The 14,355-nt window shown below is 45.3% G+C and overlaps 1 protein-coding gene across 2 annotated transcripts; it reads left to right on the top strand.

The window, feature by feature from the left end:
- Positions 1–979: 979 nt before the first annotated feature.
- On the top strand, positions 980–7,777 carry epn3a (epsin 3a). Of its 2 annotated transcripts, XM_037257181.1 has the most exons (11): positions 980–1,262; positions 2,283–2,978; positions 4,040–4,158; positions 4,705–4,782; positions 5,184–5,273; positions 5,410–5,493; positions 5,642–5,750; positions 5,926–6,069; positions 6,201–6,263; positions 6,326–6,553; positions 6,811–7,777. In XM_037257181.1, exons 2-11 carry the CDS (start codon positions 2,411–2,413, stop codon positions 7,077–7,079), a joined length of 1,752 nt encoding a protein of 583 aa, XP_037113076.1. In that variant the 5' UTR covers positions 980–1,262; positions 2,283–2,410; the 3' UTR covers positions 7,080–7,777. The 2 variants fall into 2 exon arrangements, with proteins under 2 accessions (XP_037113076.1, XP_037113077.1); XM_037257182.1 differs by lacking the exon at positions 4,705–4,782.
- The last annotated feature ends 6,578 nt before the right edge of the window (positions 7,778–14,355 follow it).

Here is a 14,355-nt window from a genome sequence, read left to right as displayed (position 1 = left end):
CTCCATCAACGCGCGATCTTCCTTTGTTGGGAAAACAAAGATTGCTCAGGCATCTCTGTATGGAGGAAGAAGAAAAGCCACAGCGGAGGGCGTGTCCGGACGCTAGCTATGAAGTCAAGCTTGACTGACCTGATGGACGAGAATTAAAACGATACCGTAGGCTGCAACAAAAGGATTTGTCCCCCCTCCCCCATTGTGCTCGTCGAGGCCGCTGCACCATTTCGCCCCGTAACGTGTGTGTGTGTGTGGGTTAGGGTTAGCGTGCGTGTAGGTGTGTGTGTGTTTAAAGAGGAGCTGATATTTCCCGTCTATCCTGCTTCGCCGGCACTCGTGCCAGTCGCTCACCCATAACGTTTCCGCAACCACAAAGCCAATAATGGCGCGGTCCTGTCTAATGCAGGAGGGGCTGGCTTCAGACAAGGCGCCATTAGTGCTGCTAAATAAGTCAAGAGGCTGGAGCTTCTGCTACAGAACTAAATAGTGCTCTCAGTTGAACCCCCACGGATGCATCGCTTTTCTAACTACACTTTTGAGTTTCCATCCATCTATCGTATCTATTGAGTCCAAAACAAGAGGGAGTTCAGCTTCGGCATTTGCTTAACCCGTTCGTATATTGATTCTTAATAGCCATCGGCACTCTTATTTCAACAGTGCTTGTAATATCCATCCATTTTTTAGGATGTTGTCTCCATCATTGTCACACGTGACCTTCGAGAGAGACAGGTTACACACTGCCTCAAAATGGTTGCCAGCCAACGGCAGGGCATGTACGGGCCTACATACAATGCAGAGTCTTGGGTGAACTCGTGCCAAGTTGTCCAAAAAATATGATTTGCACTCAAGTCGGTGTCAAATCTGTACGTCTGTTTGGCTTGTCTTTTTACATAGCAAGTATTTGTTCTCGGGTGACTTCCCGGTCAGTGAAAGGGTTAAGCAGCCTGACTTGGCATGCGGGCTGCAGGCGCGCCGGCCGGCCTCCCTCGGCAGCCCACTCCGCCCACCCGGCCTGCACTTTGCTGTGCTTTCGGCGGAGGTGCAGGGGGCCTCGCCTCGCAGCCTCTTACTCACCACCGCGTTAGTACTCATATAAACGAAGGAGTTTGGAATTCCCGTTTCCCCCGTGATTTTGGACCGAAACACAATATATTTTTGCATATGTTTATTGTCTTTCCACCACCGGCTGGTTGCCGAGAGGCGGAGGCACATTTTGATCTTTCTTCCGCCTACTCAAGTTGGGACGCCGACGCTGCCATGTCATGAAGGTAAGAAAGCAGGCATGGGAACGGGAAAGCAATAGTTATTGTATAGTTACGTCTTTATGTCCAGTCTTTATCTTTATTTTCTTCGAAATCACAGAAGCTGCACGGTGAGATAGTTCACCGCCTCGTCCCGTTCAAATTAGCGTACGTTCCGGCCGGGAAGATTGCCACGCCAATTTTTACTAAAATCTGTTATTTCAGTTTTATTCTAAGTGAAATTTACCGTTCAATTATATTACATGAGGTGACCGGTAGTTAAACGCTAGGTTATGATATAATTTAAATTTAGCTAAAGAATCGATTTGTGGAAAACATTCTCGTTTACATTTCGTTGTGTTGACAGGAAAGTAACAGGAAGTGTTCGTCATCACGTCAGTTATGCGTCATTATTTCAAGGTGACTAATTAACGGCAGGTATTTTTAGTATGCAACATTTCAAAACGGCCGCCGTAATTCCGGGCGGATTCACTTTTACTTGACGCGGATGGAAAATGTCCACGGAAACAATGCGTTGTTTTTTGCGTCGTCGTCACTTTGCATTGTCACGTAGAAAGAGGAGCCCAGGTGGCGGGTTTCGTATGGCACGCTGAAATGTTGCCTCCGCTTTTCACACCTTTTATTACTTGTGCAGGGCCAGTCCCCTTTGTTCTGCCAAGGTTTGTTGTCATTTTGGACAATTTAATAAAATAAAATACATTTTTATTTGCCAAGTTTGAGCATGCCAAACAAGGAATTTGACCCCGGTACATCTCGTTCTCTGTACAACATTTAGGTAGCTAACAACATTCAGGACAACATGTGCTAAAATTGACAATTATTCTCAAACATCCCCTGATCTTAAACCTTTAGTGGTTGCTACGTCCGTCTCTCAAGACGTACAATCCCCAAATTAGCACATAGTATGCTCCTGTGTATTAAATTGATTTTGTTTCATTTTTTGACCTCCCCGTGTCCTACGTATGGCCCAATGCTTTTTGCCCAAGTGTTCCCAATTAAATGTCTGGTTGTCTTGCTCCCCAACAGGAACAAACCTGCACGTAGAATTGAAGTTGCTGTTTGGATCTTTTTTTTCTGCACTGCTGCCTAGAGAGCTTTGCCCCTGTCTTTTTTTTTTTTTTTCATTATTATCAACTGGAGCGCCGAACGCCAGCATGCAGACCTCCTCACTGCGCCGGCAGGTGAAAAACGTGGTCAACAACTACACGGAGGCGGAGATCAAGGTGCGCGAGGCTACCTCCAACGACCCGTGGGGCGCCTCCAGCACGCTGATGGCCGAGATCGCCGACCTGACCTACAACATGGTGGCTTTCACCGAGGTCATGGGCATAATCTGGAGGCGGCTCAATGACCACGGCAAGAACTGGCGCCATGTTTATAAGGCGCTCACCCTGCTGGACTACCTAATCAAGGCAGGCTCAGTGCGTGTGGCCCAGGAGTGCCGGGACAACATCTATTCCATCCAGACGCTCAAGGACTTCCAGTACGTAGACCGCGACGGAGGGGACCAGGGCATCCACATCCGTGAGAAGGCCAAGAAACTGGTGGCTCTACTGAAGGACCCGGAGAAGCTTAAGAAGGATCGGGCCCAGGCTTCCAAGACCAGGTCGCGCATGGTGAAGCTCTACGGCGAATATGGGGAGCTGCCTCCTCCGTACCCGGCCACCCACGCCGCGCACTATGAGACGTCCGAGTCCAGAAGTTCGCCCTCGTCTCTCCAACGTGAGTAGCCGGAGGAAGCGCACCTCGTCTGTCTTTTTCGAGCCGGCAAGCATCGCTCTGACGTGTGACAAAAAGCAGGCCCACAGATTTGAGGAGGCCGCTCATGGAAATTTGCGCGTGGTGTATGACGGGTCGCGCCTTCAAAAGTTTCTCGTTGCGTTTTCAGCCACGTTCCCATTTTGCCCTTCCCCGACTGGCGCACTTGAGACTTCTTGTCATACTCCCATGTACAGTCACGTCAGCTGATCTGTCAAAGTCACGAGGTTCCCACCCACCCCTCGCATGCACACACACATCCAAAACCAGGCAAACCGGTACAAGCGCCGTACATACTGCCGCTTATTTTGAAAGCAACGTTTCCTGTTGCAAATCTTCAAAATTACACAGTGGCACTGTTGTCTTGACAAAACAGTGTGGCATTACTATTTCTAGCGGATGGTGTAAGCAGGTTGCTGTCATATGTTGTTATTACCAATTTTGGAGTGATTTGTTTTCGGTGGGGGGTGTATAGAACTATGACCATAGGACTATGTTCACTGAAAACGAAACCTAGAGCAACAGTGGTGCTTTTACTTTGGGCCAAGCACCAGGAAGGCGTGGCAGCAGAAGCACGCGGCCGCTCAAGCTGGGAAGCTCCCGCTCGCGTGTCCCGGCAAAGCCAATGCCCGTTCTTTCTCTTATATTTGGTTACTCCTGGTCCAATCCATAATAATGAATAAATCATCTGCTCGAGCCCGTCTGCTGCCCTGCGCTTTGCAAACCCACCCTGAGGATTTGTGCTATTGCCGCAGTCGCCCATCCATCTTCCTTGCCCTCCCCAGAAACCAAACTCCTTGCACAGGCACAGCATTGTTCTCATTGCGGGCCCGCTGAGCAGCAAGCAACGGTAACAAAGATCCCAAGCAAGGAGCGCCGGCCGATCAATTAATATTCTGAGCCAGCACCAGCTCCTTTCTGACCCGAGAACGCAAGCAAAGAGTTTTGTTTCTGTCTCTTCAATGTTTTTGGTGCTTGCCCAAACACTCAGTCCCCTCTTCTCTGCACCGCTCTCCTTCCTCCAGCCTCCTTTTCCTTGCCTCGGCTGGCGCCCGACTTGGAGCAAGCTCGGCCGACCACCACAGGCGAGGAGGAGCTGCAGCTGCAGCTGGCCCTGGCCATGAGCCGCGAGGAGAGTGAAAAGGTAAGCCAGCCCCTTAACACAAGACAAAGTGCATTGCGGCAAAGTGTGAAGTGGATTCAGGCGGGCAGGCACTGTACGTACCTTTTGCCACAATGTGGCTTCCTGTCACTTGACATCTTTTTGCATTTTGTTGTCCACTTGGGTGCCGCCACCTTTTATCACGCCATGTTTGCTAGGGTCGCCCAATACAAACTCCACTGAGTTTGTATCATGATCACAATTTTGGCGACCATGGTCAAACAACAACAATCGGGTTTGTTGGCGGTCTTGTTGCAAATCTCATCAAGTATTCTCAGCGAGTCATCTTCCGAAGACATGGACAAATATCAAGCGTGCAGGCGGAGCGAGTCCCGTGCACAGAAGAAAGTCCCGAAACTATGTAATGGCGCCTGCCGGCCAAATGTTTCCGGGTTATCGAGCCGCGGCCCGCCCCCCCACCTTAGGAAGGGAACGGTCAGTCGGTTGGACGGTCGTTTGAACGAACGAATGAACAAATGTCCTCAGCTTGGTGTTCCTGTCACTAACCGTTGCTCCCCTTGACCCCAGCCCACCACAACAACGGTGGTTCTCGATGAAAAGACAGCAATGCAGATCGCGGTGAGCGTGAGCAAAGAGGCCAAGAAGGTAGAGCGCTTCTGTGGGGCCAGGGACAAGAAGGAAACTTTGTTTTCCTCCTCTTCCTCCTTCTCCTCTTAGTAGCTACATGGACAAGCGTATTGAGGCATGCTCATCAAGGAGGCCGTAGCTGACCCTGACCAAATTCTTGCTTCTTGAGACCATTCCATGAAGCTGTCGAAAGAGGAAAAGCTAATATAGCTGCCACAACAACCCCAATTTAGCCTCCATTTGTAAATGTCCCAATACAATTGTCCATCTAGCCTACTTTGCTCCTATTGGCTTTCTTTCTCCCCAGGTTTTTATTGAACAAAGCTCTCAATCTGCTCTTCTCGATGGTGTGAGGTGAGGAACTTGAAGTGGCACACGGTTGTTGACAGACGCCTTTGTTCTTTTTGACCCTCCGGCAGTCTTTCAAGCGGCCACCTACAACGCTGGAGATAGATGAGGACTCTCAACTCAAGTTAGCGATGAGCATGAGCAAGGAAGCGCACCAACAGGTATCTCGGCCAGACGACAAATCGCCTTTGATAGAAATGGCGTTCTTTAGCGGCGGCACATTGAACAATAAAATGTACGTATCTCGGTCAAAAATTCATCAATGAGCGGTGACGATCCGAATGCGCGTGTCGACAGGAGCAACTCGGTCGCCGAGGAGACGACTCGATGCTCAAGAAAGCTTTGGAGGAGAGCAAACGCGAGATGGCGTCTAAAGGCGGGGTATGAAACTTTGGGGTATGCGAGAGCATTTGGGGGGGGGGGTCAGGTCAGTACATCAATTTGGTTGATGGCAGTCTGGTTTGCTCTAATATGTGTCAACTACAATATGCAAAAAAATACTTGGGAATTTTTTTGTTCATTTCGTCAGACTGCCTTCATGGACCTGGTCGATGTTTTTGCCGCACCCAAAGAGCCTCCTCCAAAGGAAAAAGTGTGGCCTAGAAGCGCGGGTGTCACGGAGCCCTGGAACCCCTCGGGTGAGTGTTGGAGTGTCATGTGCTCAAGGCTTGCCTCCGACAAGCTCAAGACGACACATCCATTCACAAGCAGAGAAATAATGTAGAGTTCTAAGCAGGCAACGGCGTAGATGTCGCTTTAGTATGCCACTTATGGAATATGTTATAAAAAGTGACATGACTGGCACTTTTAAAGACGGAAGCGGCGGCTCGCCGAGAGTAGCCGACGCGGCCTGGAGGATAATGCCCGCCTCCGCCAGTCCTCCTCCGCCCTGGGAGCCCAGCCCGCCGCCCGGCAACCCTTGGGACCCCCCGGTCGCCGCCAACCCGTGGGCCTCAGGTGGGTGTACATGGCTCACAGCCGAGTGAGGATCATTGCGTTGTTTTTTTTATATGTGGCATTCAGCCATTGACGTCAGTCTCATTTGGAGATGAGCGCTCTCGAAAATGATGGATGTTTCAATGTTTCAGGATCGTTGGCAGCCGATCCCTTTACGACAGCCAAAAAGTCTCTCCGAGCTGTGAGCCCCTCAGGTAATGGTGACAGTCGGACACGTTGTCCCGATACTTGTGCCTAATCCAAGCGCTTCTTTTAGATGACGATTTGTTCGACGCGGCCATGGACGGAGGTATGGCCAATGGGCGGAGGGCGGGCAGCCCCGACATGTTTGACATGTCCAAACTCGTTAAGAGCCTGGCGGAGCCCCAGCCTCGTATGTCGCACACCCCCGAGTCGTTCCTGGGCCCCGCCGCCGCCTCTCTGGTGGACCTGGATGCGCTGATTCCTGCCAACCCCCAAGCCAACCTCAACCCTTTCCTAGCAGGTAGGCTGAGTGCTTTGAATGGAGACGACAGCGTTGACATGAGCTCTGCTCTGAACTCTTGAATGTCTGCGTGTCAAATAATGCTGTGAATTATATTCCCGAGAGAAAAGGGGTGGCACTTGTTTGCTGCTGTTTTGGTCAGCAACAGGATTCAAATGGGGTGGGCTGTCAAGAATAGCCTCAATGAATTGATACAGCTCGGCTACAGAAGCAAAGTCATTCCGAGAAGGTTCAACGATCATGCCTCTGCTTTTTAGGTGGGGGCCCTTCCACCATCGTCAACCCGTTCGATGCGGAACCAGTCCGACACACTCTGGAACAAATGGGCTCAGCCATGGCACGGCCTTCCCTCCCCTACAGCGCCTCCCTGCCACTGGCCGGCAGCCAGCAGCCAGCCAGCCTGCCGTCGTCCTTCAGCCACCCTGACCAGAGCGGCCTAGAGCTGCCCCAGCCTCTGTTGCCCTTCTCCACGGGCGCCGCTCTGGCCTCACAGCCCGCGTTGAACAATCAGAACCCTTTCCTCTGAGGAACCATTCAACGTGTCACAAAAAGGGAAATGAAACTACAGCGAGCTCCAAGGAATCAAGTGAAACCCCCTTTTTTTTTCCCCGACAAGCTAATGGTGTGCTAACAGGTTGGAAAGGAAAAATCCTTTTTGAGCATTTGCTAATTGGACTCAAATGTGTTCTGTTGCCTTTGTGAAGTCAACAATCCTGTCGCACACTCAACTGTTTGTGTCACCGCCACCACCTGCTGCTGCTGGTACTGCTCTTCACCATAGACTCAAGCAGCACCGTTCGAAAAACACCCGAGGCTTTTACAACTGGAAGATAATGCAATGCAGTTTGGGCGGGATGAAAGCGCTTTTAATTTTAGGCTTAACGTGACCTTAGTAGAGTGCAATGGAAGCGCTCCATCGGTTGCTTCGACTTGTGTCGCCAGCGGTATTTCAAATCTGAAATACGCCCCCTTAAAAATAGATAATCATCAGTGGGAAAAATAAACACCTTCAAATAAATGCCTGCTTTTCCCTTTCCCGTGTCAGTTTACATCCGCTTCCATTAAAGATTAAATGGCTGGGCTCATTTAAACTCCTGCTTTGTTAAGCAATATTCGTGTCATGTCAAACTTTTTTTTAGGCATAACTGAATTCAAGTGTGGAGACTTGACTGGACGTTGTAATAAATTCCACTTCCTGTGAACAGAAATGTTGGCATTGTCAAAGCCTCCCCCATCTTGATTCCCTGTGTTAGGGTGGCGATCACTCTAACTTATTTTGCAAGAACCACACAGGAGACAAGTAAGTCTTTTTAGACACCTGCAGGTGGAGAGTCCATTCGTCGCTGTGCATACAGCGATGATCGAATGACGTCTGACTCTGGCCTCATGCAGGAGCATTTTTATTGAGAGAAACAGAGTGGGGGTGAGAGTGGGGGTTGAAGCCCCTGGCCTGCTGATCAAAGCATAGCAGGGGGTCTTTTACGACGTTGTGTAGACAAAGCAACACTGGTTGCTTCCTCTGCAGCTAGTCAATCAGTTCAAAAGATCTTAGCACTTTGTTCTACTACTTTTGTTAAGACAGGACAAGCTAGGTAAATTATTACAGGTTACATTCCAACATAATCATACGATGAAGATAATCTGTAAACCCTAACATATCCCTCCTGTTTTATCATATGATTATGTCAACCCTGATCAATCAAACATAAGAAAATACAATGACAGCAATAATTTCCAGTGAAGATGAGGTTTTTCCTCAATACTCCAGTCCAAATTTTGTGTGTGATTGAAAAACCTGCGGCTATATATTATTTTGCAGGAAAAGTCTCACACGGTCCCTCTACCTTAGGCGACCAGAATGTTATCAATAACAACAGTTCAAGATGAAAATTGCTCGTGATTGTTCAGCCGTTGGGGGCTTGGCACGCCCACTGGTGGAGGGTGAGCACAATTCTCACCCCCTTCGCAGCTCTGCTCCGTCCGGGGAGAACTTGGAAATACCTGCCGCATGGCCGTTGTCTTCAGTGGCTCAGGGTGGACTATTCTGCCTCTGTTTGAACTGGGGGTGGGGACGCTGTCGATGGCGGATCTGGTTCTTTGCAGGAACCCTTCACTGGGGCGCACTGGGACAGATGATACCACGTATCTCCATCAATTCTGAGTCCTTACTTCACGTGCTCCTTTTTTTTAATGTGTTGGCTGCCCTGGTTACAGAGGCGTTGCTACACTAAAGGGAGGGGAGATTGTGTCTGTAGCAACGCTGATTAGCTAAGGAATGTAGTGTGGTGTGAATTAGCACTTCATTGTCGGCCCGTGACCCCCGCAGAATTTGTCTTCTTTCCTCAACCAGCTGTTCTTTTCCCATGGTTGGCTGACTCATCCTCGAGTGTGATCAGATAACTTGAATTGCCGCTTTCCTGTGGAACAATGCAACTAAACCTTGGCTAACTTTATCTACTTGGTAAATTAACACACAATAATAATAAGTAACTTGTCCTAAACACTAAAACAAATATTAAGTAAATGTAAGGTAACTGGTATGCAGTTCCTTAAACAAACATTGAGTAAATATAGGATAACTTGTACGCAACTACTTCAAACTGTATATAACACTTAACAAAGAAAAACAGTTCTGATCAACAACAATCTATGAACCAAACCTACAGTTAACTAAAAGGAATGAAGTTTCTTTGAACCAAGTAAGAACATTTCGCCTATGCAAATAAACTGCTCATTGTTAGTGAGGGCCTCTTACAGGAACAAAAACACACAGATAACATAAGGACAGGAAGGATACATATGGCTGACAGGGATCAAAAGACATCCCTGTCACTAAAGAGGAAGAACCTAGATAAAAGGAAAGTCATAAACTCGTAAAGACAAGGCCTCCAGGTCTGGCAGGCCAAGGCTTCACTTAAATTATTTTTAATTGTTTATCACATATTAGCTAAATTTTTACATTACCAAAAATAACCACTTCTCTCGATTTTCAGTTGTCGGATCACAAGTATGAGCACAAATAAGTTTACACCAAAAAGGCTAAATGTTGCGACATTATCATTCGGAAACACACAGATCTGGGAAAAAGTCTGTAAACTCAAGTGCAAAAATTGCATCATCATCATCGTTATCATCAACATGCTGGCTGTTGGATTTGGTCCACAATTTAGGGAGCGCTATCTGCGCCTCACGGCAAAAGCCATTGCCAATCACCTGTTATCCAATTTACTCACTGCGTGCTCGTTTAATTTCTTCAGATTTAGGAAAATGCAAAGACACTGAAGCAGAAATTAGACTTACACAGGTTGGTTGAGTTCAATCATAATTCTTGTTAAGAAAGCTCTGTTTTCAGGAAAGTACAATACAGCGCTGGGCCTTTCAAGAGCAGAAAGTCTCCATTCAGAAAAGGCAACGTTCAAGGTTCTTTGGTCAGCTTATATTCAGTTGCACAGGCCGGTGTGGGGCGAGTTTGATGGGTGATGAGTCGTTGGGGTGGGGCGAGTTCGCAGTAGAGTTTGATTCCATGGGAGTGGGTGCTGGTTATGGATGATTCGGTGTGTGTGTGGGGGCTGTTGTCTTCCATCCCGTCTTTCGGCCTTGGTGATCATCTTTGGCCGAGTCCTTGGCTGTCTCCCTCTGGCACCAGCTGGTTTTTATCTCCAAGTGACCTTCCTGTAAACATTCTCCTCCATCCTTGCACATATACTGTCGTACCTCATTCTTTCAATTTTGTCATTTTGTACGAATTTATGTGAGCTTTTTGGCTGTCACATCATTAATCTATTACTGTTCCCTGACTATGCAAAGTTAGTTCTTTTGATACTCCATGTCTTTGCTCACATCATTATATTCTTAGTTTAATCATGCTTCCCACCATATCTTTTCTTTGTTAGGCAAAATATTTCCCTCTGTGCAGAGCGTTCAGTAGTAATCGAAAAGCTGGCGTCCCGCATTAGGCGACATATGACGTTTAATCAAAACACAAGATATAATCAAGTACTGAACGGTCAAGACGACTCTGGCCGTGTCCATGATTTAGAGAAAAAACATCAGGCATGCATTACACAGTTCCTTAAGGGTCATTAAGCTATTTAGGCAACATATCAAAAGACATTTATTTTGCAGTGCACAGAAATACATATTGAATCGTGAAGTTGTAGCAACCTCTGTTATTATCTTATATCAAAGAATGTCTAGTTATGTCTTCTTTATTGGTTGACTCCATGAATATACTTGTCTGCTTATATACTTTATCCAAAGAGATGTGAGCGTATCTGTTATTGTGGCTAGGTGGGTTTTGTGTCTTTTGACCCTATTCCTTCACACCCTCTGTTGACCTCAGTTTAACTGAGGTCACCAAAAACCCATATGTGTTCGTAATCCCTCTGTCGGCCCACCACGTCCCTCCGTGGAGCCGCTTCAAGTCCCTCTGTGGGGCCGCCAATGAGTGAGAAAAATAAATATAGATAAAATTCATACCCAGACATTTGTAAAAGATGGAGAGGGGAAAGGCAATTGGCCTAGACGACATTCCAGTGACAGCATGGAACTATCAAGGAGAGATGGTAGGGGAGATTCTTAAAAAAGCGAGAAGATTCCCGAAAGAAGTGGAAGACGAGAAAGAAAATGTGAGAGAAAAATAGATAAACAAATAACGAAATACATACATACATATAGACAGACAGACATCGAACGATCGCCCATTCGGTCACTCAGTCATTTGGTCTCGGTCATTCTGTCACTCGGTCACTCAGTCATTCCGTCATTCAGTCAGTCACTCACTGTCCATCAATCAATCAATCAATCAATCAATCAATCAATCAATCAATCAATCTTACTCACAAGTGTTAACTAATTTGTAATAGTTTTGCAAGCAGTTTAAACTCTATTGGAATATGTGAATGTCCATATCAGTTCTATCAAATTCTAATCCTACTTTACCTTTGTATAAGGCACAGGTGTCAAACTCAAGGCCCGGGGGCCAGATGCAGCCAGGCACATCATTTTATGTGGCCCGCGAAGACAAATTGTGCTTCATATTCATGTGTCATTACTCGAATTGCAAATTGTCTTCCCTTTTAATAATATTTTATTTTTAAATATTAGACAAGTTTTTACTTGTCTGATTAGAAAACGAATACTTGTCAGTTTATTTTGTAGCTTTTACTGTATATAATATGAGGTGCCCATACATTTATTCGGGGTGACAGTCATAACAGCCCTCCAAAAGAAGCTATGACTACAACGCGGCCCGAAAATTATTATCATTATTATTATTATTTTTTTTTTTGACACCCCTGGTATAAGGGATAGCCTTTTCAAAGCATAGTCATCGTAATTTATTCAATCTGTTGTTTGACTAACATTTAATCATTGATCAATCACGTATCTTATTCATGCTTTTCCTCCTTTGAAGCGACTATGTACTTCAAACCCAAACGCCACCATTTTATAGGGAAAAACTTTTGTTGAATCTATTTGTTTTCGATTCCTTTTTCCCTTATAATTTCTAATTAATTTTTTTTCACTGACTCAACCCATTTCAATTTTTGAACTGTTCATCTTATGCCTACCTATTCCAAAACTTCCCACTTTTGAAAAATTTCAAATTTTCAACTTTAAAATTCACGCCCAATTTTACAGAATTCTTTCTATATTTTCATCCATTTTCTGACCACTTCAACACGTTCCAAATTTAAACATAATCTTGTAGCATTCCCCGAATTTTTATTCAGCCTCTTCGCCTTCACACGCAATTTCTACAGAAATGACAAATTCTAGTTATTATTGTTAATCCTCCGTGACCCTTGTAAGGACAAGCCGCACCAGTAATGGATGGATGGATGGATTGTTAATCCTAACCCCAAATACCTATCATAAATTGCCATTTAAATCAATTGTCGCAAGGGTCATGTCACTGTAATTGTTATTTAGAAACCCTACTGTATTCTTTTTTAATTAAGTAGTGCCCTGTATTACTATTTTGCTGACTATACAGAATTCCAACTTTCTTATGGCCCCTCACCCCTTCAAACTCAAATATGCATCCTATGAATCAGTCGCAATTGATGTGTAATTAAATTCTGTCGTTTCGATAAAGGTCAATTAAGTTTAGCAATTCAGCCTTCTTTTGCCCGAATCCAAATTTTCACCAGTCCAATTATAAAATTTCATTATTTCAATTAGATTCATCGTGTCTTCGAAATGCTATGTTACATATCGAAATTTATGATTCAAATGATTTAATTTCTATCAATCAATGTCCACTTTGCCCAGTTTCTGATCACGCTGTTGTATGATTTGTTATTATTAGTGCATCTTCACTGTCCATATCTATGTATTTTGTTTTTTATCCCCGTTTCAGTGTCAATAAGCAGCCTTATTATTCCCTCTTTTATCAAAACTCCTCAGATATGTCCGCCCCAGCACCCAAACACACTTCCATCCCTTTTGTCCCTTACTCCACCAACTTTGTAATGCTTCAGCAGTCTTTAGCAATGTGTCCAGTTTGACTTCATGTGCCTCGTGCAAGTCTTTAGCAGCCTCTCCTCTTAGATTCTCATGATGATGACTCAGGGCTGGATTGTCCGCCATTCTCAAATGCGTCCATCTTGTCTTTGTTCTTTCAGTCCATTTTCTTTTTGATCTGCAACTGTGTGTGTTCCACCAACTGTATGGTTCTTGTCCTGTGAAGAGCTGTGCTTGCCCCCTTCAAGCATGATAATAGTTCCCGTTGTTCTCCCAAAGGTCAAAGGTGTCTCATGACCAGGGACAGTCCTCTGTTGATTTTGAGACAGCCAGTGGAGTACGAGGACTCAGTTCAGGACTTGTGCCACACGCTAGGGCAGAACACACTGGGACACAAATTTCACAAACTATCTTCGTGTTATCCTTACACCCCAAATCTTCCTATTAACATTTTGTCTCCTATCAGTTGCGCACACTCATCATCTTACTATCAAGCCGCCCTTATCAAATGCTTTTTTTTTAAAAAATTTTATTCCTTCTGAGTCATCCATCCATCCTACCCATTAACACGGCTAAAATCCTCGTTCTAGTGTTTAACATCAAATAAAGTTCCGAAATCCTTTGTATTAAACTGTAATGTAATTTAACAATCTACCAACATGGTTGTATATGCAGTGAATGTTATTGTTCAATCTATAGGTCATACAGCGCCTGTGTTCCAAATATGACACTCCTCCTTGATTTACCATCTCATATGTTATTGTTGTCAGCAGCGCTAAATGATAGTGCTTGAAAGTGAATGTCTTATCGCCCAATTTAAAACACATGCCACATTTGAGCTAGTGTTTATTCATTTATTTATTTGCCATCCTCATGTTAGCTGGCATGTGTCAGAATTAAAATGTAATTTTGCTTTTAATTTTAAGTCTTTCTAAATTGCTATATTACTGCACCGAGATAAACTGTTAAATATATCTTTAAAAACAAACAAAAACAATCTCTGCTCCTGCACAGACTCTTAAAAGTGGCACCCAAATGCCAGTTTACAACTCAAACCTCCTCCTTCACTCTCACATTTTTGATAAAACAGTCTATTTATCTAGACACTGTCATCACGTACTAAATAATGGCCTCCAAATATAATGTTGCTGTGGTCCCTCAAAACATGTGACTAGAATTTGCACAATTATTAACCCCCATCAATTGATCAATTATCTCCTCACTAAATTCCTAGCCTGTTAACCTATCTGCATAAAGAAAACATTTACAATGCAGGCGATAAGAGAATAACAAGGAACACCTGAACCCTAACCCAAGAACACAAGGAAAACCTA

The sequence above is a fragment of the Syngnathus acus genome, chromosome 8 (assembly GCF_901709675.1).
Source record: "Syngnathus acus chromosome 8, fSynAcu1.2, whole genome shotgun sequence".
Taxonomy (NCBI): Eukaryota; Metazoa; Chordata; class Actinopteri; order Syngnathiformes; family Syngnathidae; genus Syngnathus; species Syngnathus acus.
This window is presented reverse-complemented; position numbering and strand designations above follow the sequence as displayed.

Excerpts from the sequence above, each read along its gene's own strand:
- epn3a (XM_037257181.1), top strand. The coding sequence starts at position 2,411 with ATGCAGACCTCCTCACTGCGCCGGCAGGTGAAAAACGTGGTCAACAAC. Across the intron at positions 5,274-5,409 it reads GCAAGGAAGCGCACCAACAG|GAGCAACTCGGTCGCCGAGG; the intron begins GTATCTCGGCCA and ends GCGTGTCGACAG. Across the intron at positions 6,070-6,200 it reads CGCCAACCCGTGGGCCTCAG|GATCGTTGGCAGCCGATCCC; the intron begins GTGGGTGTACAT and ends TCAATGTTTCAG.